We start from the raw sequence: 24,704 nt of genomic DNA, 5'->3' as shown, positions 1-24,704 counted from the left end.
CAAAATATGGTGAACTGTAAGGAAAAATGTATTGATATATTGATAACTCCACAAAGCACTCTGTTCTGTTTTCTCAAACTTAACAGAAGGATATCTTGATTAGCAAGTCAGTCAAATCATGAGATGAACAAAAAGGCTGCTGAAGTGTCCCATGTGTAGTGTCAGAGTCATAGTAAATTATTAGAAACAGCACTTACTGTAACAAAATACTGAATTTAAAGCTTCAATCTAACCCAACCCTTATGCTTACAGGCCCTTTGAGCGGACCATTACTATGCATAAGGACAGCAGCGGGCATGTTGGTTTTATCTTTAAAAGTGGAAAAATCACATCCATAGTGAAAGATAGTTCTGCTGCCAGAAATGGCCTTCTCACCGATCATCACATCTGTGAGATCAACGGGCAGAATGTCATTGGCTTGAAGGTAAGGAATGCACTGGACCCTGGTTTAGAAAAAGACTTAGGTGGTATGACTTTGGCGGTGGCCTTCAAACACTGAAACTTGGTGGGAGGTAAGTGTAGCAACTGGGGCCCTGGCTAGCAGTGCTCGTGGACCATCGCGGAAATAACTCTGGGATGGTACGGAGAATTGTCTTTCCCATATTGAGGTGGCTAAACTGATTCCTGGCATCCCTCAACCTATAATTCTGTGGAAACAGGGTCAGGGAAATTTTTAGACATTCGAATGGGTGAATGTCCCAACTTTTTTCAGTCCAGAAATATAGAAAAGGAATAAGTCTTGGTATATATTAATACTTTGTTTTTATACATTTTGATCTGCAAAGTTTTTGTGGGCTTGTTTGTAGACAGGGTCTCTCTAAATAGCCCTGGCTATCCTGGAACTCACTATGTAGGCCATCCTGTTCTCTAAGTCTGAGAGATCTGCCTGCTTCTCAAAGGCATGTGAAACCCGGCTCGGCTTATAAATTCTTGAATTAAGACTATCTTAAAATCTAAAGGTTTTAAGTAAAACTTTAATTCATAAATTCTAGAATCAGTTGACTGTATATGGGGCAAGCTATCCATTCTCAAGTAAGGAAAGGATTTTATTCAGTACCTTCAACTTTGTTACCAGCTTAAGAAACGTATGTCAGTAAAATTAAAATTCAGACATACCCAGGGATTGCAACTCCAGAGATATTAGCACGGGAACAGCAAATATAGTGAGGGTTTTTTTTAACCTAACAATTACAGTTTCATGTTTATTAAATAAAGCCTCAGTGAAATTCAATTCTATTCTGTTTCATTAGGACTCTCAGATTGCAGACATACTGTCAACAGCTGGGTCTGTAGTCACCATTACAATCATGCCTGCTTTTCTCTTTGAACATATTATTAAACGGTAAGTGGACAGCTCTACTTTATGCTTGTGGTCACCTGACATAAATGTAAACACTACTTTCAGTCTGCAGTTCTGCTTTATAGAAATCTAGTCATGGTGGCTGTGACGGGGATTTCCTGCCTGTGAGATATTAAGAGTGGCCGTTGCTGTTCTTCCCAGTGTCTCTCAGGAGGTAGAGAGGTGCATGATGCTTGCTCTCTGTCCTCTGGAACGGAAGAACGTAAAGTCCATGAGAGTTGACAAGGGCCAGCAAGGGGTGACTCTGCCCAGAGCTTTTCTGCTCCTATCTTCCTTATAGTTGTTACCATGGTATCTTGGAAACTCTTCATTCAAAATCCTGATACAGCACGTGCAAGTGAGACTTGGAAGATACATAAGCATAACTGTTGTAATGAAATCTTTGTCTATATATTTGGCTTTTGGGTAGAATGCAGCTAGCTACCCTCGGGGGGGGGGGGGGGGGGAGGGAGGTAGGAAGGAAAAAAAATAGTTGTTCTGTAGTCTTTTTTTCTTTTTTAACTATTGGTAGGTCCCTTCTCCCCCCTTGTCTTCTGACTCATCATAGCCTCGCTATTTTAATTAAACTGCCAGTCTTAATATAAAGGACTCACACTGTCTCTAGCATATCTACCCTGGTACAGATGTCTATTCTTCCTGGACAGTCTCAGCCAACTCAGTTATCAGTTCCTTGGCTCTGAGCTCATTGAAAGACCTTTTCTTCCCCTCAGGCTCATCAATGGTAATAGTGCTAAACTGGAATTGGGGTTGTCTTGGATTAACATGGCATTTTTGCAAGTAAGTCATCACTTATATAACGAGTGGCTCTCTTGTAGGATGGCACCAAGCATTATGAAAAGCCTGATGGATCACACCATTCCTGAGGTTTAAGAACCTGTACAACATACACAGCTGAATGTTTCCAGTTTTCTTCTTCGGCAACTTCTATATTTTGCATATGAAGCTTTCCCGGAGCCAGGGAGAATATGCTGCATGGGGACCTGTCTATCTTCATCATGGCTGGAAACCTCACTCTATCTGATGTCTTCTGCAGATTTTAAGATAGGTGTAGCCTTATCCTGGTTTTACAGATGTGAAACTTACTGACTTTCCTAGAATTGTTTCTCTACTGGAAACCTGATGTTTTTATAAGCCATTGTGGTTAGGATGACTGGTGTAGTCGTAGCTGTGTGAGAACCTTTGTCCTAGATAAAGCACAGTGCTAGTCGTGTGCTTCAGTTCTGTGGCATACTTGGATTTTAGAACATCAGCATAGAACATTGAGGATGATTGCCTTTGATAGTTATTTTTTAAGTTTTCTCCGTATGTGTGTAAAATTCCAGTTAATCAACACTGGTTTCATTCCACAAAAGCATTATACAGTGTGTGTAGTTTGCAAGAGACTATCATGATTGTCACTAAATTTTAACTACCTTCACTTACTATGCTTCAACTGTCGCCTTAACTACAGTAAGCATTTAGAATAAAAGCCAAAATAGAATTATTGCTGCCTTCTGAGACCTGAGATGTTAGCTCTCTATCTAGCTGGTAGATGCTAGCCCCGAGCAGCTTACTGGTAAAGCAGAGCTGCCTAGTTGTGTGGAGATTTTCTAGTCACTGCATAAAGGAAACGCCTAAAAGTTGCCGTAATGCTTTCTGAAAAACAAATCGCTATATATTTCATGTAAAAGTTGTTATATAAACAGAACAAATCTTGGAGTTTCCTTTTCACTTGTAGATTATTAAGTGGGCAATATTTAATTTGGCATTTGAATCCTAACATTATGTAACTTAACTACCTTGGGTAGTCTTAGAATGTTTCCCTAGCCATTTTAATTTGTTCCATTTTTCTGATTCCGTCCTCTAAACAAAAATGGCAATGACACTTTATCTTGATTTCTTTCTTCTTGGCTTATGCCTATCCTAGTATTTTATCTGATATTATCCTAGTAAATGTATAAAAATGTTAAACTTTTGTCTGTCTGTTATTCCTTCGGTCCTTTTCACATCCACGGTCTCTGAGAACAGCCATAGAGCTGTGTCTGAAAATACACTTGCTTGGGAGCCCTAGATGGCCAGACTGGTGGCCCCGTTCACCCTCTATACTTGTAGGTGATGAAGGAACCTACTGAGACTGCTGCATCTCTGGTGAAATCAGAGACCACACACATGTATTCAGTGATGCTTAAAACTGACTTTCAAGTTTCTCCTACTTCGGTCCGGTTTGGGAATCTTCCCTCTTAACCACACTATAAAAATACTTTCAATAGCACAGAAAATTTGTAATCTTATGGTTGCTGTTCAGAGATTAAATAAAAAGGGAGTCATTGCTATTGCTACATAGCTTACCTTGTTGGAAATTTACATTTTCCAGTTTACCTACCTTACTGTCTGGACTTGGTTCTGAAGGTAGGCCCAAAAGAAATGGAATTATATTTGTCATTAAGTATGGTTTTGTAGAAGGATTAATATTTGTAATTCTTAAAAGAGATTATTTAAATAAAAGGAAAAATTCTTTCATTACAGAAAAATATTTTTAATGTAGAAAAGATGAACATTAGTAGCGTAATGAAATATAAACCGTTACTATACACAGTAACAGACTTACTGTTATAAGAGCTGCTATTCCTCCCTTAGATTCTTAGAATCTGGGCACACAGCACTGTAGAAAGGCAGCAGCAGTCCATGAAAACACATCCAAGAACCAGGCAACTTGGATCAGAGGCTCCTGCACTGCTTCTCGGAGAACTGAGCTGCCAGTGCTGCCCCATGGTCTCAGTCCAATGGTTATTTCTTCTTGTCCTCTACCACCCAGTACAGTCTTCTGTCATCACATGTGACAGTCCTCTGTCTAAAAAGAATGTTCTTGCCCGTAACGCTGCCATATTTTTATCTGCCTTAACGGATGACAAATGGCTTTGAATGAAGTCACCATGATTTAGGAAGTTGAAACCACAAATTCTTCATGTGGTGAAACTTCTAAGTACTATATCATTGCACATTCACCAGTTAAAAGTTTGGTTTAAAAATACATTAAATAGAATTGAACTTAATGGAGAGGAAAAGGCACTTAATACTGCAATTTCCAAAACATAATTTGTCTGTCTTCCCCTCCTGTGATGATACTGCTACACTGTTCGTTCATCCATATGCATGTCACGGCACCTGAAAGACAGGGAGGCAACCAAAGTAGACTCGGTGACTGCATGCTGACTGCCGTACACTTACCAAGATGCCATCATTATTCCTTGTCACTGTATAACAAAAGCTGTCTATAGTTTAAAAGCACCCACTTCTACAGAGAACTTGAGAGGAATGAAACCAATTCAATGTGAATCTAAAAGCAACATGATTGATGCCAACACACACCTTGGCAAATGGTATAAGAAAAGTAAAGAGATTTTATGGGAAGGGAAATGAGTAGCCTGTGACCATGTCTGCAGATTTATGCCTTTTCCATGGAAAGATTCACAGATGAATTGCAACTGTTAAAAAACCCACTGAACTGAGGGGGAAAGCATAGCTACATAATTTTAAGATAGATGTCTAAGAAGAAATAAAGCATATGAAATTATATGACAAGAAAAGAGAGTGAAGGTGTCTCACAGTGGGAAGATGCAACGGTTAAAATAGCCCTGCAAATGTAAGCGGACGACATTGAGTCTTCCAAGAGTCTGCAAATGAAAAGAGGGAGGGAGCAGGGAGCTTTACATGATACTGGATGCTGTGCAATTCTCTCCACATCATGCTTCCAGAAAGATCCATATGGGATTCACTGGCAAACACCCCTCAAGACTGTAGGAGTTGAGTTTGACACTAGTAGGTAGGAGGATGCCTTAGTTTCCATGGGAGTTTATTTTTCATTGTCTTTTCGTAGCTGCATTATTTTTTAAGAATCAGTTGTACAGCTTTGCCATATTTTTTAATTCTCTATATGGAAGTAAAGATTTTTTTCAGAGGCTAAAATAAATATAAGTCTTCAGGAAACTGAAATACATAACCACTGGCCAATCAGAATGCAAGGGCAATGTTAACAACCCAGAGCACACCTGGGGTCTGCCTACAAGTGTTCCCTGCTGGAAAGGGGCCTGAGTCAGCAACAGCTGCAGTCCACTCACCAGTGTGGCCCTGTATCCGCTCACTGATTTTTGCTCCAAGGAGGTCCCAAACAAGCAGCTCACCAGACCGACTTCCAGATAAGACTGAATTGCCATCCCAGACGAAGCACCTGCAAGCACAATCAGGAGACAGTCTGTCATAAAGGAAGTACGTGACCAGAGGACACGAGCACGAACAAACTGCAGATGTCATCACCACACTCAGCAGCTGTACCTCTGTGGCTCCCCTGAGGTCATGGAGGAGATGAGCATGCCCGTCTGCACATCAATCACGTTCAGACAGCCGTCTGCTCCCGTGCTGAGGACGTGGCGACTATCTGCCATAAAGACACACAGGAAGCTGCTTCAGAAAGCAGGTCTCATCACTCAGACTTGACTGCTGAATCTACTCCCTACTTCGTTTCCTTGAGCTCCTTGAAGTTTTTTTTTGTTTTGTTTTACAGTTTCTAAGACTTGTGCTCTTCTCAGGCCTTGTTCCCCAAAGAAGTCACATGGCTCTTCCCATGTATCCAGAAATGAACCAGCCTTAGTTATAGGAAGAACCTCTCATTAGTAAGGTATGTTTTACTTTTGAATTTTTAATTTCAGAGTTCTAGCTGAGCTGATATGTTCTATTTGGAAAAGGACAATACTTACCTGGGCTAAAAGCAGCATCACATACTGTCCCTGAATGGCATGAAATCTGGTGTAATAAGGTGGCCGTAGTGAGGTCCCAAATATTCACCATGCCTTCTTTGGTACCAGAAACTAACAGTGTACTTTCAACATTTAAATTGATGGTATTGACCTAAGAAGAAACAGTGATAAATAATTGGCTCAGACTCCTCATTAACTATGCTTTTCCCATGCTCCTTAGTATCCACTCACAATGACAAAAATTAAGCTTTACTGTGCAGTGTGTACTGGTACAACTAATACGATTATATTATATTTTAGTAATATCTAATGACCATTTATTTTAAAAAGAAGTAAAATTCTAAGTATGCTAGAAAAATACCCACATTTTTCATTAAGAAAAAACTAAAACAAACTAAAATTCAAGTGGAATCAGAAAAAAACTCCAGATAGCTAAATTAATCTTGAGCAAAAAGAATAATAAGGAAGAGACTATAATTCCAGATTTATAATAAAACAGGGTACTGGCACAAAAATAGACATGTAGACCAAAGGAATACTCAAATATGAGTATTCATAACTACTGTCATCTGATTATTTGATCTAAAGGCAAAAAATATATCCTGGAGGAAAGACAGCATCTTCTATAAATGGTACTGGCAAAATTGGATGTCTATATGTAGAAGAATGAACTTAGACCTATATCTGTCCTGCTGTACAAAAATTAGATCCAAGTGGGTCAAAGACCTCAATTTTAAATCTGAAACAATGCTAAAACTGCTAGAAGGAAAAATAGGTAATACCCTATAAGATATAAATGTAAGAAAGGACTTTCTAAACAACTCCATTAGCCAAGGAATCAAGGCCAGCAACTGACAAGTAGGACCTCATAAAACTAAAAAGCTTCCATATAGCTAAAAAAAAAATCGACTAGGTGGAGAAAAAACCCACAGAATGGGGGAGAATCTTTGCCAGCTACATATCTGACAGAGGATTAGTATTCAGAATATACAAGGAACTAAAACACATAACCATACAAAACAAAAACAAAAATCAAAGCCAAAAAACCAAAGAGTCAAGGAAACAACCCAAATGAAAAATGGGCTGGGGATCTAAACAGAGTTCTCAGTAGAAGAAATAAAAATGGCTAAGAATACTTCAAACACTGTTCATCATCCTTAGCAAATAGAGAAATGGAAATTAAAACAACTTTGGGATTTCATCTCATCCCAATCAGAATGGCTAAGATCAACAAAACAACTGACAACCAGTGCTTAGAATCTGTTGAGACAAACTCTTTCATTCACTGTTGGTGGGAATGCAAATTGGTACAGCAGCCACTTGGAGATCAGTATGGAGAATCCTCAAAAAACTGAAAAATAATCTACCATATGACCAAGCTCTTTGGCATATGCACAAAAGACTCAACATCCTTTTCCAGATATTTGCTCAACCATGTCCATTACAACCCTATTCACAATAACTAGGAAATAGAAACAATCTAATGCCCAACAGATAATTGGATAGTGAGAATGTGGTACATTGGTACACAATGGAATATTATTCAGCTGTACATAAATAGGAAATTTGCAGGTAACCTAGAAAAGATTATACTGAGTGAGGAAATCCAAACCCAGAAACAGTTGTCACATATTCTTTCTCATCTGCAGTTCCTACCTCCAAATGTGAGTATTCCACATAGAAACTAGGCGAGTATAAAGGGATCACCGGTGTGGAGAATAGCAGGTGAAGTGGGAAATGGAATAATTAGGAGGGGGCGCAGGCTGGGGGAGGTCAATACAGAAGAAGAGACAAGGGACAAGTAACACCAAAGTTGTTTGGTAATGCCTCAAGAAATCATATTACTTTATACTGATTATACACAATACGTAAGTGTACGTACACACACAGGAAGTTAAGCCACCTGGGCTGACAATGCTTCCCACAAGAATCATATACTAACAAATACTTCAGTACCGGACATGAGAAATTGCCTTTTGAGTGGTCATGGTAGTCCAAGTGACTCCCTAAACAATACAGATTATTAATAGAGCTCTTGGTGCCTCTCAGGAGATGAAGCTGGGCCCTTACTCCTGAAGACACTACACCTGAGGACACAGGACTCAGATGACTTGAGCTGGATCTGACCTGAAAGCCTCTTTTCTGTGGTCTAGCTTCTATGGTTCCAGAAATTACTATGCAAGCTGCTAAGGGAAGGAAGCAATTACAACAGTCTTACCCATCTGTAACCCTAGGAACAAGACAATTACCAGCATGGTAAGATCTGCATAAAAGCACAACAAGTGGCACTCATGTATCAGTGGCAACCAACAGTTATCTAATTGGACTTAAGGCCGCGTAACAGGAGGGAAAGCATTCCTGGTACATTCCTAAAATAGCCAGCTTCCTGGGACTAGTAAGGTCACGGACTTTAGAAAACAATCTACTACTACCACTTTGCTAAACCTTGTCTTTATACCCACAGATAAGTGTAGTTACCACCCCTTATCAAAGAAGTCTCTCTTGATAGTAAACAGAGACTGTTAACAGAAAACCACAACTGGACACAATGCTGAGATTATAGGGAGTCCAGCCCCACTGGATACATCTGTATCACAGCTCCTGTATCTATGGCTCAAGGAACATGGAGGAAGAGAGGGCAGAGAGAGTATAAGAGCCAGAATACCAGAAGCCAGCTGTAAAACAGTCTCTCTCAGAAATGGCTACATAAACAAGACTGGAACAGTGGCAATATCAGCAGACATGTTAATGTGGAAAAATTTTACAGGGTTTCACAACTAGATAAGAAACGATAGGCAATTGATGACTAGTAGGAGAACCTTTCCCAGGGATGAGCCTTCTTATTGATTGTTCAATGTAGAGTGGTCAGCCTTGAAACCATCTACACACCACCAACAAAAACAGCCTCGGCACATTGTATTTATATATATATATCCGTGTATATACATATACATATGTATATGTATGTAACAATAATGAAGAAAAAGGCTATGAACTTGAGAGTGAGGGGACTTAGGTGGGAGGGGTTGAAGGGAGGAAATGGAGGCGAGAAGGTGATACAATTTATTTCAATTAAAATATATTTAAAAAAGTTAATGCTGAGGGGCTGGAAATGGCTCAGTGGTTAAGGGCACTGGCTGCTCTCCCAGAGGTCCTGAGTTCAATTCTCAGCAACAACATGGTGGCTCATAATCATCTGTAACGATATCTGGTGCCCGCTTCTGGCCTGCAGGCAGAAGAACACTGTATACATAATAATTAAACCTTAAAAAAAAAGTTAACACTGAATAAATAATAATCATATTGAGGTGGCAAACTACGTGAAGCAGGGCTGATCCATGACTATCTGAAGGCTGTGTGGAGTGAAGGAACTTGAGTTGCATACTAAATGTCTTCAACCTTGAAGACCATGAAAATGCACCATCACTTTGCAGCCGCTGGACAAAGGCAGTACTGTAAACTATAGCCTAAGACATGGTAGCATGACTCGATAAACCAGGAACAAGTTCTGTTTTGGCTCTGTGGCTGGGCTGTGCATTCCTGGCCATCCCCACAGCTTGTCAGTGCTCTCAGCTTGGGGATAGATATCTCCAGGACAGATGGCCCTTCTACCTTCCATGTCAGAAAGCATGATGATGATGGGTCCTACCTCAGAACTGACTTTTGAAAAGTAATTGGGACAGAAGCTAATTCTCTCAGGTAAATGTGCCAGTGAACCTATTAGAGGGGGAAGGAAGGCAGAATCGAGCACCTAACAGGACCACCCAAAGAGCCTATAATCTCTACTATGCAAAAGAAAAAGGACAAAACATATACAAATCCAAGTACTTACTGCCCACCCACCCTCTGGACCCAGAGCTTTGTTGTTGGACTCACACTGACATCATGTTCCAGCTCAGCCAGCAAGTCAAACTGGTGTCTTTTTGTGCCTGGCATTTCTGCAGGAACACCGGACCACACCTAGGACAAAGCACATTGCAGAAGGTGCCTTTAAATTTTAATACAAAATTCTCCACACATTTGCAAAAGACTCCCATCCAGCATGCCTGCCAGTGAATGCTGGGACAGGTCCAGTGTCTCCCATGGGCTTCTTCCCCACTAGGACACACACGCCTCTGTCCACATCCATCCCTTGAATGTGTTACTCTGTGTGGTTTAATCACTCTGTGAATCAAGGGAATGTTGAATGCACAAGTGTTGCAATATCTAGTAGTGTTTCAAGAAGTAGGTAACCAAACCCCCAAATTATAATATTATATACAGGAAACTTATCTATAAGGTTGGAGAAAAATATGCCGACAAACTCTGCAAGAAACGTTAACGGTTTTTGTTTCTTTCCTGTACACAGAATCAAACTGGAAATCTAAGCACTAGAGAAGCTTGTATGGGAAAACAGGAGTCTGAAGAGCAAGCTGATGACCCTGCACAGCACCGACACAGTGGGAACACATGGGTGCCTGTCTCACATTTAAACACTCTGATCTTTCAACGATCCCTCAACTTCACTTGCACTGTTAGGGTTAACAGATCAACTAGTAGGGCTCCAGTCTGTGTCTGCAGTCATCAAACAAGAAGAGCTCCAATTCTGTTTCTGAAGAAGACCTGTGAACACCTAGGTGAACACACTGTGCACAAGCACACAGTGAGACCCTATGAAAACACAACACATGTGTATTGAAGGACCTACGAAATCAAGCTGGAACCAACCTGGAAATTTCTTCCCTGCTGCAGAGCTTTCAGTGTCAGTCACTGGGGGGCGGTGGGGTGGGGTGGGGAGTGGGTCATGAATGGATTTATCCAGCAGTAGATCCTGCATGCTGTAGACTGAGAGCCAGTCAAGATGTGCTTGCTGTGCACAATAATGGCTTTCCAACTGGATCTGAGCCTTACTCCACAGGAAGGAATTCATGTCTTGTCCTATAAACCTGCTCAAAGGCCCAGAGCTGGGGAAGTCCTAGGCCTTAGGTGAAAGCCCTTTATTTACTGCTGTTTTGCTAAACAGCCACATTGCCAATCTGCAGTCTACATATTTATGTTTGGACCCATAGATGGGTGCTGCCCTCAACCTTGGTCAGGAAGCTGCTTCCGCAGTAGGAAGCAGTCGATGTAGACACTCCTAACTGGTTAAAGTACGGAGAGTAAGTGACTGTTGGTTGCTCAGTCCTTCATGAACATTCACATCAACAGCCCAGTGCTGAGAAAGCAGCAGCATGGAAGAGGATGGAAGAGTGTGCAGGATGGGGAGGAGTGCTATGAAGTGTCCTCTGGACATGACAAGGCTGTTGCACCCATGAACTCATGTCACCTGTGGTCACCTGCACAAGACTTCCCCAGCATTCCACCACTGACAGGAGAAGCCCTCATGAGACTGTGTCCCAGCTAAGCAGTTACTGGCAACTTGTTGGGGTAGAGGAACCACTTTCCTTCAGGGGTGTGGCATCTGAGAGGCCACTCAAGCTCTTGTGGATGGCCTACACCCATTTTGCATGCTGCAACACTAACTGTTTTAAAAACAGAGGAGGAGGAGGATTTGAAGGTGGGAGAGGGAAGTATTGTGAGAGTGAAAAGGAGGGGAGATTTGTGTTGGATATGATCAAGATACATTATATGCATGTGTAAAACTATCAGAATAAAAAAGAAATATGGAAGAAAGGCTCAGTACAATAACTTTAAGAAAATGCAGTAATAACATATCCTTGTATATCATTTACATACTTTCTGAACCTATTGATAGGAAACTGAATGGCTCACAATATTATATAATCAAACATTTTCAGTTAAAAAGTATATACAGACCTTTACGGTAGAGTCCCAAGATGCAGAAAACAGCCTGTCATTATGCCAACAGATTTTACTGACAGCATCATCATGTCCCATCAGTGTGTCTTGGCGTCTTCCAAATGCTATGGAATAAAAATAGCTAAAAGATAACAACGACTGTTAAAATAATATCCAAGATTAATGTTAAGAGTCTTAAACATGCATTTAAGAAACAAATATTATTTCTAAACTACTAATGCTTACTAGAATTACAAATTATTTGTTCTTGTATTATTAAGAGAAAAATATTCAACATTTGAATTTGAAATTATATTACTTCCAAATCTATCTTAGCTACATTTCACCTGAGTTTAAACTATAGAAAAAAAATAGATTCTAATTGGAGAAATTATTATACTAAAATAATGGTATTTGACCCCAATGATACTGTCTTCATCTCTACATGTCTCCTCTCATGCAAGCCTGCTTATCCCTCACATCCATGTGAGCAGCCTCTAAGCATGCAGAATCAATTACAAAGAAGCAGGCACAGATACACACACGTTGTTATCCCACGAAGAACTGATGACCGTGGTGTCTCCTGGCAAAAGTAAGCAAGATGATAAAGCCTGAAATACAAAAGATTTTATATCAATGACTTGCAATATAGTAAACCCTTCACTGGTATACTTCAATTATGAATTCCTGCCAAACAGATGTCAGATTCTTTCTATAGTGGCTTTCTTCATCACTATCCAGGACTCAGAGTTGCTAAGTCCAGATACTGGTTTTCTCCCACATGCTCAAAGTTGTCAGGAATACTGTAACCCAGCCTAATGCTTCTTGGGCTCTCACAGGTCTGGAGGAATGTTGCTAATCTGGAGTAGAGCATGGTAGGAGAATAGTCCTTAAGGATGAAATGGCCCTCTCTGTGTTGCAGAGATGTGGCTAAGGAAAATGTACAAAGTTCCCAAGGGAATTACAAAATCTCCTGGAGTGTTGATGTTAAAAATAAGGCACATTTTTTAATAACTGGTTTTATTTCCCCAAGTAGTCAGAAGTGCCTAATTATTCAAGTAGCACAGAAGTACTTCTTTTCTGATAGCTAAAAGAAAGGATAAATGTATTAAGAAGAATTCTACTGGGTATCCAAGATTTTAGGTTAAATCACACTGGTATGAGAAAAAGTAAGGAGAAACTGGCCCTCCCTTATTCCTTCCTGCCAGACTCCCTCCTGCCCGCCCTCCAGATTCAGGACCCAGGACCCTGCACTGAACTACGCCCCAGGTCCCATGGGTTTCTACCATAAATAACACTGATAAGATAAACTTACCATATTTGAAAATGATATACTTCTCTGTAGCATTTTGGATTCCTTAGAAAACATCTTCAGAGTGGAATCTAAGAGTCAGAAAAGAGATGAAAGACTGCCCAAGCATTACAGACACCAAAGGCAACCGCCCTACTGACTCGTGGAGCACAGAAGTCAGCATCGTTCCACGGAAAACTAAGTGTATTCAGGCCTCTGAGGCCATGCCAACATGAAGATTCTAAGACGACATAACTTCATGGCTGAAACCATCCAATGCCAGCACAGACATGGTTTGCCGCTGGTATTTCCGAAGGCCTGCATGCACAGTGAAGCCCACACTCAAGTGCATGGAAAGTTAGAGAGGAGGGGGGCAGGAATCTCAATACTAAGCAAATATTATCCTTTTAACAAAGATTTGCAGGTGTGTGAGTGTATATATGAGTGGTTCTTTGTAAAAGGCATTCATGTGTATCCCATATGTGCCTGCTGCCTGCGAAGACCAGGAGAGGGTGCTGCATTCCCTGGAACTGGAGTTCTAGATGGTTTTAAACTAGCATGTGTGTGCCGAGAACCAAACCCATGTTCGCTAAAGAGCAGTATTTTAAAATACTGAGCCATATCTGCAGGCCCAATTTTAATTTTAAGAAAGACTTTGCCAATAGAAGTAATGTTTTTAAATGAATGCCCTAATTATAGAGTGACATTCTTTTTTAAAAAAATTATTTATAGATGAATAGTACTCTTATTTTTATTATTTTTTCTCTTTACCGAGGAAGGAAAATGTTTTGTTATATAATGAATGGTACCTAAAGCAGGTACTTAGAGTCCTGAGCTCTGCCCCACACACTCCTGTTTAAAAAGGTATTGGACAAGCAGAGCTGGAATTGGAAAGAAAGGCCGGGTTAAGGTTAACAAACCGGAAGGGAGTGGGATGCAGAATCAGTCAAACACTTTTAATTCCGCAGCAGAGCCGATGCCAATCAAGTGTCTACACTGGCTGGGAGAACCACTAGCTTGTAAAAGAATAATGATGCAGGAAGGAAAATACCCAAATGTTTAATTTCCTTGACTAATAACACTGTGCAAGCTCACCAACACAAACTGTTAAAAAGCCAGAGCAGAGGCTCAGTGAAGAGCACCACCATGGGGTCAAAGCCGTGGTACAATCTTCAGAACCACAAACCCCAAAACGCACAACTCCATGTTGCTACAGCTATCCATCCCTCAGTAACCTACTTCCTAAATATCCACCATGGTAACCCATCATAACGAGCTTTAATCAATTTCTTCTCTACAGTAAAACATCACATTTCGACCTAATCTTAGCAACAGAATTCATGAAAATTATAAAGAGGAGCCTCAGCAAGACTTTACTCAGCACTAGCTTGGGAACAAACACAGAAACACAACAGCACTTGGCCATTCCTTCAGGGTGTCGCTGATCTTGGGATGTCCTCCCAATTTGCTTTTGGTCCTGTTAGGCAGTTCTGAGTGCTCACCACAAAGTCTACCAGAGACAATTTGGCCATTTTAAAGATACATAAAGCAGCCAAGACACTTTTCTCAAAATCAGAGAGGCTCTCCCAGCACTCGAAGTCACCAGATTAAAGACAGCAGTGAGTGCTGGTCCCCCAGGTGGTGATCCCTGTGAATGGTCCCAAAACGTAAGCATCTGAGTCACAAACACTGTGCATCAGAGCAAGAAATTTAACTTTGAGGCCAATATTAGAATGCATATAAACCAGTAATACAAATCATGAAAATCTAAACTTGAGAAATGTAAATTAAAACAAAAATACAAATGTTTGACTTTAACAAAAATCCTTCCTTTTCACTTAGCAAGCTCACACAGCAGTAGTACTGGGGGAGATCTGAAGCCCTGATGGTTATAACATAAAACTCATGGTTTACAAGGTCACGTGAGTACAAAGATTTGAAGATTCGACATACAATGGCAGACAAACCCTATGAACCACTAGCCCAGTGCTTCTCAACCTTCTTAATGCTTCGACCCTTTAATACAGTTCCTCATGTGTGGTGACCCCCAACCATAAAATGATTTTATTGCAACTTCATAATTGCAATTTTGCTATTGTTATGAATCATAATATAAATATCTGATATGTAAGGTATCTGGTATGTGACTCCTGTGAAAGGATCATTCCACTTTAAAGGGGATGTGACCCACTGGTTGAGAACCACTGCACTAGAGACTTTGTTAAAAGACACAAATGTTTGTTGGTTGCTTAATGGGTCAACAGAGTAGCTAGAAATCCTGGTGAAACACAGATGGCTTCCTCCTTCCTGAGCAGCACTGCAGATGCCCTGACATGTCCAGTGTAGGGTCCTGCATATAAGCTTTCCTACCCAATTATTTTGTAGACTGGGAAATTCTATTTTATGGAATCCAAGGTGGTATGTGAATAGAAAAGAATGAAATGCTTCAGATTACACATCACAGTGACACAATATGGTAGCAGTGACTCATCTACCTGGATGTGGTTAGCTGTATAGCATCATTTATAAACATGACAGATGGGAACTACAGTCTCCTGTGCTAATCTAGGACTAAAGAGTAGCTTCATGAAAAATAATCACTAGCTTTGTCAGAACTGGTTGTCCTGACACTAAAGCATACTTCAATTAATGATAGACCTCCAGAAAAACACATATGCAGCAAGAGATAAGTTTTACTGTTCTTACAGATCAGCACAGCCAAATTCTAATGTATCATTAAGATATAGTTCTAAGTCTTATCAATAAGGCAGAGGTAAATTATCACTATATGAATTCAATGCTATGTTAATTTCTACAAAAAAAATTCTAGAGCTATATGCTGAATGTCAGGGTGAAACCTAACAGCAAATATGCATTCCACAAGCTAATGTGCACCACCACCCTGGCAATCCAGATCTGTCTTAGCCCTGGCTACTCCTCCATGCCATTCTGAGTTCTGCAGACCATGCAGCAGACCTGGAACCTCTTGCAGTAAGACAGCCTGGAGTAAGCAAGGCCATGGCCAACAGACTCTTCCTGCCTTATGCCTTCATCTAGGAAACCTTGTCAGCAACAGGAAGCCTTTCTTTTTTGGGAGACTATAACAAAACTTTTCCAAGCCTATTTTATGTGGAAGCAGCACATGCCAGTAAAGCCCAGACACTGTAATTCCAGCTAAAGAGCTTTCCAGGTGAAACATACCTTGTGATGTGGTAAAGACTGAAGACCCATTGCAAGACACTGCTATCCCTGTAACCGCCCTGTTGAAAATCAAAGTTTTATAAATTACCATTAGCCATGTGCTGGCACACCTGCTTTATTTTACTAAGCTCCTTTCATTTTGTGTTCATAGCTTCTTCACTCGGTCTCTTCTCTGTGTGCTCCTGCCATGACAAGTCATTGTTTGGCAGTGCCCACCTTTGCTCAGACAACACCCTGCTGGTGGAAAACATCCCCACTCTTTGCTCCCCAACCTGCTGCAGAACATGCTAACATGTTTCTGGCACGTGACAACTGCTTCTCTTACACCTGACCTGACCACCCGCAACGTGACGGCACTCACTCTTTACAATCACTTAGCTTGCTTCATTGGAACGCACCGTCCCTAATGTCTGTCAATGGGGAACACATGGGGCTCCAGTGGACCCTTTTAAGAACATCCAAGGCTCAACCATTAAACATTACTTGTATAAGCACAGTTTATTTACACCATCGTCTTGTTTTTGACCACATGAACTCTTCCTATGTGCCTTTCTGGGAAGTCGAGGGAAGAAAAGCTATTCTAAAAGTAGAACTAGCTGTCTATTTTCAAGATGCTATACTATGCTTTGAGCCACACACCTAAAACAAAGCCAGGCATTAGCACACCCAAACCTACTCATGACCAATGGAATACACAGCCACTACCTGTGTGAGAGTGCTGACAGCCAGGGAGCTGTCCCAGGGCCTGAGCTCAGGCTTGGGTTTTCTTTATGAAGCAGGTTGGCCCATTAGGCCAGTCTCTTAAGCTTTCCTATCAGGGTACATGAACATTCTGAGAGATTATACATGGAAGGCTTTCATTCACAAACCCAAGTTCCTTGAAGTTACAGGTGTCTTTAAAAAAAACAATGCAGATTTTACAATGGATATGTTTTTCTGTTTCTCTCCTTCCCTCTCTCCGTCTTTCACTCATCCTGCACATCCCCTTTTCCTCTTACCACATTTGACTTCATTACCTTATGGTGCCTCTCTTTTTCTACCCATGTGTTATCATTACCTTATGAAAGATCTTTATCAACTGTCCCCATTCATCCATATATCCATTTACTCACCCACCCACATTTGTTATAATTTTTTGCATGTGAATGTGTGTGGTATGCATGTGTATTCACATTTGCATGTCTGTGGGAGCACGTGTCTGTATGGGTTTCTGTGCATGTGGATGTCTTCCGTGATGGCTCTCCATGCACTTTACTAAGGCAAGGCCTCTCACTGAATCTCTGCTAGCAATCTTGCCCAGGGATCCTCTGTCTCTCTCCTGAGTTCTGGGATTACAGATGGCCTCCACTGTACCTGCCCAGCTTCTACACGGGTTCTAGGGATCTCAATTGCACCCTAACACTTGCAGGAAAAGGGCTTTATCCAGTGAGCTACCTTGTTAGCCCTGTTGTTTTTGTTTTTTTTTTTTAAAGATGTACTTTCTCCTACACTATAAGTAAATTCAAAGCTTGGTGACAGACACACTTGTCCCATAATTTCCCAATTTTTAAGGTTTGAGGGGTGGTATATATAGTTTAGAGGTAAAAACTCCAGGCTGCCTGCCAGCCCAATCTCATTCTAGAACAGTGGTTCTCAACCTGTGTGTTGCAACCCCTTTGGGGTCAAATGACCCTTTCACAGGGGCCACATATCAGATATCATGTATGTCAGATATTTACATTACTATTCATAACAGTAGCAAAATTACAGTTATGAAGTAGCAACAAAATAATTTTATGGTTGGGGATCACCATAACATGAGGAACCGTATTAGAGAGTCACAGCATTAGGAAGGTTGAGAACCACTGCTCTAGAACAGCATACGACAGAAATGGCAATATGGAAGAGCATGGGGTCCAAAACTATCCATTTCCTGCCAAGTTTCCCCTTGCCACAACAGCTTCATATCAGAAATCACTGTAGACATTTTGCAGGCTGGGAACCAAAGGCAGCAACACTGAATGGACACTTCCCGCCTGACCTGGTGTTAGGATTCTGCCCTCACTCCAGCTACATTACTGCACCTGCGCAGTTTGGGGTCTTGCGTCTTACGTCACCAGTAGGTGCTGGCGACTACATCCTGTCGTAGTCACATAATCTGCGCCTTAAAAGCCAGATGCAAACCCCATGCTCTCTTTGCTTTCTCTCCGCTCTGATCTGCTCCCCCCCCCCTCATCTTTTCTCTCTCTCCAGGCCTGGCTCTCCTCTTTCCCCTCCTTCACTCCTTTTTCCCTCCTAATAAAGCTCTGAAAATTAACACTGGGTTCTGTCGTGACTGTGACCTTTCCACAGGGTAACCAGTGCCGCCACCAGTGCCATTTATCATCCTTTCACTTGGCTTCTGCAGTTCACCCCCACACCGAGACCCCAGCTTTTACAGACGAGGCACGAGGCACGCTTACTCTTTGTGGAGTTTGTACTGCTCATGCAGCTGCAACTTGGTGATGTTGTTCCAGGCCAGGCTCCTGCTTTCCTCGGTCAGGTCTTCAAATGACTCCTCCCCTGGAGAAACTACAGGAAACTGGTGCTGAGTGAGTTAGGAATCACAGAAAGGCAGCTGCACCAGACTCACCCTATTTTCTATTCAAATTAAGGAACTAAGAAACAAGTCGCCCACCAAAATATGCTTTAAAGGTCTTTGTCATACGGCCCAATGTTAGCCAAGAACAAATTAGACATAGAAAGTTTCGCCCAGCATTCGGGAGGCAGAGCAAGGCGGATCTCTGTGAGTTCGAGGCCAGCCTGGGCTACCAAGTGAGTTTCCAGGAAAGGCGCAAAGCTACACAAGAGAAACCCTGTCTCAAAAAACCAAAAAAAAAAAAAAAAAAAAAAAAAAAAGAAAGTTTCGCTGAAAGCTCCAGGCTTCCTAGTGTTTGCAAAGTTCGGATCTGACCAGTCGCATAGGCATCATGGGAAATAGAAGTCTGAGTGGCCATTTCCTTCTCAACCTTTTCCTCTGTAAAACCTCACAGCTACCTAGGAAAACTGAAGCTTTATGGTGATTTTGAGAAGGATAAAGAAAACAAGAAATAAAATAAGGCTTCTGGTCCCACAAAGGGTTTCTGGGCAGAAGCGACACTCTCACTTCTTCATGAAGAAAATCTGGACTGATTACCCTGGTTAAAATGGTCAGGATGGTGGTTATGGCTGGTGACTAAGGGATGAAGACAGCATTTCCGACTTAACCCTGCATGACTTCAAGTAGTATTTTAAGCTGCCCCTAGGTCAAGCCCTCACAGGAAAATGCTGGAAAGCGGGCTTTGCTACTCTTGCAGCCTCCCTGAGAGGCTCAGCATGCCTGGGTGCCATAAGACAAAACTTCAGAAAAGGAGACATTATGTTGATGAGATGCTGTGTTGTCACATGGCTCCTCATGTGAAGCTCTATGACATACGAAACATGGTCACATTGATGAAGGTGTGTGATCTTAAAGTTCATCATAGTAGCCAGCATGGCCTGGATGGAAGATACTCTACACACACTTGCCACATGTTAATAAGAAAATTAAACAAAAAAGAACAAAGTTAAGAAGTGAAGCAGTCTGAACTGAATTCAAGCTCTGTATGGGGGTTTGGTAGAGTCAAGGCCAAGTCTTTTCTAGAAAAATGTGGAGTAGGTGACTGGGAACATGTCTGACAGTGCCGCAAAGCACTGCGTGGAAACTTCCAAAGCACAGCATCGGAAGGAGCCAGGACAATCACAGCCACAGGAAACGACCTTTCCTCAAAGTTGATAGTTACAAACAACCTTCAACAAAGACAGGGGTAGGAGAAATAAGTGTTTTGTGGTGCTTGGGACTGAGCCCTGCACATACTAGCCCTGCCACTGAAGTAGCTCAGAGCCTTCTGCAGATGCAAACATCTGTGAGCAACTCAGCAGTTCGTGTTTCATCTGTGCTTCAGAATCTTCAGAAAGACAAACAAAGGCCCCTATCTTACACTACTGGTCACAGGACTTACCTGGGGAATCTGTCATAGAAGCATTATAGCTGGAGGCCTGGGACACACTTTTAAACTTGGGGGTGATCCTTCGAGGATGTGGTGTCACAAACAACTGTTTTGGTGTCTGCCCAAATTCCAAAATTTGGGTCAGCATGGCTACTTTCTCGTCGGGATCCTCAATGCTTTAGGAAGAAAGAGAAAAGACGCAGTAAACCACCAGCTTCAAGTCCTGAAGCATGAACTTCAAACAGTGCAGGTCAACAGGGAGACAGAACCGCAGATAAACAGCCAACATGGGTGAGGACTAAACCTCTTTGTACACCTTTACATAATATGTTTTTCTTTGTTCCGTCTGCTTTGTTTTGAGACAGGGTTTCTCTGTGTAGCCAGGCTGCCCTGGAACTCACTCTGTATCAGGCTAACCTCAAACTCAGAGATCCACCACTTCTGCCTCTTGAGTGCTGGGGTTAATACTGCCAGGTGGTGGTGGTGAATGCCACATCTGTATGGGTGGCCAAGGAGGCCAGAAGCAGGCGTTAGATTCCTCAGCACAGGAGTTCCAGGCAGCTCTGAGCTATCTATCCCACATGGGTGCTAGGAATCGAACTCCAGTCCTTTGGAAGAGCAGCTAGAGCCCTTAACTGCTGAGCTGTCTCTCTGGGCCCCATTTTCTGTGTCTTAGCAACTAACAATGTTGAAAGCAAGATATAAATCATTTCAAATTTTCTATATATTAACTTCTCAAATAAGTGTATTAATAATTCAGACAGAAGTGTTTTTTTTTTTTTTTTTTTTTTTTTTTTTTTGGTTTTTCGAGACAGGGTTTCTCTGTGTAGCTTTGCGCCTTTCCTGGAACTCGCTTATGGAGACCAGGCTGGCCTCGAACTCACAGAGATCCGCCTGGTTCTGCCTCCCGAGTGCTGGGATTAAAGGCGTGCGCCACCACCGCCCGGCCAGAAGTGTTTTATAATGAAGCAGAAACACCTTGTAGACATATACATACCTGTTCAAGTCTACACCACCTTCATAGGTCAGGGGATGAAATACTGAAGGAGAGATATAAACACTAATGAAAAAACGTACATTTAGTTATAAATATCCTGTCCAGATTCTGCACAATTCAAAGCTGTATTCAAAGAAATTCATTTTAGTTTGTGAAACATTAATATTCAAACAGTAAATATTATCTTGTATTATTATCTTTTGGTGAACAAAAATGTAACTGGCAGATGTGATGTGCTGTTATCTGGGTGTTTTCCTTGGTTATTTCTTTCTCCTTTAGGGAAGTATTAGTCACAGCACTGGTGTGGCTGCACTTCACGTGAGTCACTTCTGGATTTCAGCTCAAGTTCCTTGCTACTGACAGAGAGAATCAGAGAAACTTGAGGCAGATAAGCACTGAGGCTGAAGAGATGGACAGCTGCCATCTTCTTCATGCTTAATTAAAAGCAAGCTTTGGGCCTTCGCAGGCACTGGAGTTACTGCTCTGTTACAGAGGTTTGTGTTTGTTTGTAGTCATGTACCCCAGACTGACCCTGAGCTCATGTCTCCGGTCTTCAGCCAGAGTACTGGGTCTCCAGCTTGTTCGTCTGCCTGTCTGCTTTCTCACCACACACTAAGTGAAAGGAAACATCAGCCAATGTTACATACCATTATGGGCCCCTACGGCTTCACTTCCTTTCTGCTTATAGCCAAATATCAGGTCAATCCACTCGTGGAGGTGCTCAGACACATAAGTGCTTTCCAAGGCATCCTTGTTCTTCTGGAGAAAGTCTTGGGGACCTATCAGGGTAGACTTCATCAGAATTTTATGCCATCTCTATTGTATTTTCTTTCATTTCTTGTACCTATCCATTTGTGCTTAAAACTTTTAGGAGAAAAGAGATACATGCGTCTTTTTTTTTCCTTTAAAGACACACATATTTCTAATGAGTTTTTATTCTTTATCTTATATATTTTTTTTTTTTTGAGAAAGTGGCAGGAAGCATTTTTATAACATTTAGGTCTGTCAAACATATACTGATGTCTTTACAATGTAGACTCAGCATACTTCTGATTGGGAAAGACAGATTCCAGTTCAATTAAGTAGGTATTCTTAAAAGCCACAAGAATACAGTACAATGAATGGCATCACAACTCCACTACTCGGGAAAGCATGCAACATGCTGTGCTGTCACGCCTCAGGAGGAACTTACTTGAGGCCCATGCTGGAAGCTCCACATCGTCAACCATCTGCCCTCCTTGTCTCTTTCCAAGATCCAACTTCAGACTATTGACTAAAAAGCTGACATCTTCATCATAAAATTCTGGAATCAACTGCAAGTTGGGGGAGGGGTGGCAACATGTTTTTAAAGCATTTAGAAACCAACGCCCCATGGAGTGCCAGCTTCCTGAACTGCTTACCTCTTTAAAATCGGTTGCACCATCCAAACAGTTTTTCCAGGTTTCTGCAATACTAGATATGAAAAAGAGTGATGTGCTCATGATCAACCTGAGCTACGTCAGCAGCAGCGGCTTTCCTCCGCATCCTCCCACTAACACCTACTGTTCTAGACTCTGGCACCCCAGCTTTCTCACCAACACAGCTTTTAACATGCATGTGAGGCCCTTTGACCAAAAAGAAAAGTGTGGCCCAGGGGGCTGGTGGAACTTCACTAGAAATCACAGGAGAGTGAAGCAAGCCCACACCACCACATGCACTGTGCCCCATGGAAGGTGCACATCACACCACCCCACACCACCACATGCACAGTGCCCCATGGAAGGTGCACACCACACCATCCCACATCACCACATGCACAGTGCAACATGGAAGGTGCACACCACACCATCCCACACCACCACATGCACACTGCCCCATGGAAGGTGCACATCACACCATCCCACACCACCACATGCACACTGCCCCATGGAAGGTGCACACCACACCATCCCACACCACCACATGCACACTGCCCCATGGAAGGTGCACATCATTTGAGCAACTGCTCTGTGCCTCCAGAAAAGATCAGACCAAAAATGTGTGGTGGGACACAAGGGGACTTTGCTTCCTTTTTGTATTCTGGGAAGGAAATGTTAATCATGCAAATATGTAAGCCAATTTTAATGGTTTCACCATAGTAGAAGTATTAATAAGAATAAAATTTGGCTGGACAAATCTAATTGCCCAATAGAGAATAACAGTTTAAGTAAATTGTGGTATATTATAAAACATGACACAATAAATTTTTAAAGTCATTGTTGCAAAATATTCTTCATAGTATGGAAAAAAACTGCTCAGGCTACACAGGACAGGGGAAAAAAAATCTGTATTTAAAAAACTGTGCCTAAGCCCGGTGTGGTGACATATGGGTTTAATCCCAGCACTTGGATAGCAGAGGCAGGCAGATCTCATAGAGTTCGAGGCCAGCCTGGTCTACAGAATGCAGTTCCAGAACAGCATGGGTTACAGAGAGAAACCCTGTTTTGAAACAAAACAGAACAAAAATCTGTTTCTAGGGCTGGAGAGATGGCTTAGTGGACCTGGGATGGATTCCCAGCTCCCACATGGTGGATCATAGCCCTCTCTGTGACTCCAGTTCTGGGTCATCTCCTGGCTCCTGTAGGTAGGGCATGCACATGGTACACATACACATAGGCAGACACATACTCATCCACATAAAATAAATTAAAAATAATAAAAAACATGTTTCCCTATATATACACAAACTATGAAAGCTTGAAAAAAAATGACTTGTGTTTGAGAAACATTCTCACTATATAGTCCTGGCTATCCTGGAACTCTATAAAGACCAGGCTGGCCTAGAACTCACAAAGATCTGCCTGCCTCTGTCTCTTGAGTGTTGGGGTTAAAAGTATATGCCTTTAGGCCTGGTTAGGCTTTACATTTCTTTGTGGTTTTGTTTATCTCTAGTATTTTAACATGAGCATACTGTACACATATAATCAGAAAGTGTTCAAAATGGTGAGATGGTTTATCAAACCTGTTGAACATTCTATCTGCATTATCAAATCTTCCATTCTGTAGACATAGCATATACTCTGGTGCTAGATGGGGGAAAAACAAGGTTAAATCAGACTGTAGAATTATCTGGGAATCCAAGTGAAACTGTGGATGATGCTAGAGCCTTACCGATCCTAACGAGGTAAAAGAGCACATAGCCTGGGGAAGAGTAGTGACTGCCATACATGAACTTTGGCTCGGGCATTTCCTGGTACCGAGTCTACAACATAAGAACAAACAGTAACTGACTCAAGGTGTCAGCCCTCGGAGCAGCAGAGGGCCAGCGGGAAAGCGCGTCTGAGACTAGGAGCACTTCTTCCTGCTGTGTGTTCTCCTTTCCCGGCTTACAGTGCGGAAG

At 41.8% G+C, this 24,704-nt stretch overlaps 2 protein-coding genes across 10 annotated transcripts in view; one reads left to right on the top strand and one right to left on the bottom strand.

Moving 5' to 3' along the window:
* The window catches only part of Sdcbp (syndecan binding protein), a 41,325-nt gene extending 38,015 nt beyond the window's left edge, over nt 1-3,310 (top strand). For all 7 annotated transcript variants that reach the window (XM_076563944.1, XM_076563942.1, XM_042270876.2 and 4 more), the window contains exons 7-9: nt 253-424; nt 1,251-1,342; nt 2,176-3,310. In XM_076563944.1, coding sequence (XP_076420059.1) covers nt 253-424; nt 1,251-1,342; nt 2,176-2,230 — 319 coding nt within the window. In that variant the 3' untranslated portion in view covers nt 2,231-3,310. The remainder of the gene's footprint in view (nt 1-252; nt 425-1,250; nt 1,343-2,175) is intronic.
* Nucleotides 3,311-3,851: 541 nt separating this feature from the next.
* Nsmaf (neutral sphingomyelinase activation associated factor) overlaps nt 3,852-24,704 on the bottom strand; it is a 58,615-nt gene continuing 37,762 nt past the window's right edge. For all 3 annotated transcript variants that reach the window (XM_076563939.1, XM_042270659.2, XM_076563940.1), the window contains exons 15-31: nt 24,476-24,566; nt 24,327-24,390; nt 22,747-22,798; nt 22,539-22,659; nt 21,994-22,125; nt 21,347-21,389; nt 20,362-20,525; nt 18,805-18,913; nt 16,364-16,422; nt 13,187-13,254; nt 12,415-12,482; nt 11,890-12,013; nt 9,970-10,053; nt 6,094-6,244; nt 5,672-5,774; nt 5,458-5,567; nt 3,852-4,504 (exon numbers count right to left, since the gene is read on the bottom strand). In XM_076563939.1, the coding sequence (XP_076420054.1) occupies nt 4,410-4,504; nt 5,458-5,567; nt 5,672-5,774; nt 6,094-6,244; nt 9,970-10,053; nt 11,890-12,013; nt 12,415-12,482; nt 13,187-13,254; nt 16,364-16,422; nt 18,805-18,913; nt 20,362-20,525; nt 21,347-21,389; nt 21,994-22,125; nt 22,539-22,659; nt 22,747-22,798; nt 24,327-24,390; nt 24,476-24,566 (1,638 nt within the window). In that variant the 3' untranslated portion in view covers nt 3,852-4,409. The remainder of the gene's footprint in view (nt 4,505-5,457; nt 5,568-5,671; nt 5,775-6,093; nt 6,245-9,969; nt 10,054-11,889; nt 12,014-12,414; nt 12,483-13,186; nt 13,255-16,363; nt 16,423-18,804; nt 18,914-20,361; nt 20,526-21,346; nt 21,390-21,993; nt 22,126-22,538; nt 22,660-22,746; nt 22,799-24,326; nt 24,391-24,475; nt 24,567-24,704) is intronic.

Source organism: Peromyscus maniculatus, chromosome 2, assembly GCF_049852395.1.
Source record: "Peromyscus maniculatus bairdii isolate BWxNUB_F1_BW_parent chromosome 2, HU_Pman_BW_mat_3.1, whole genome shotgun sequence".
Taxonomy (NCBI): Eukaryota; Metazoa; Chordata; class Mammalia; order Rodentia; family Cricetidae; genus Peromyscus; species Peromyscus maniculatus.
This window is presented reverse-complemented; position numbering and strand designations above follow the sequence as displayed.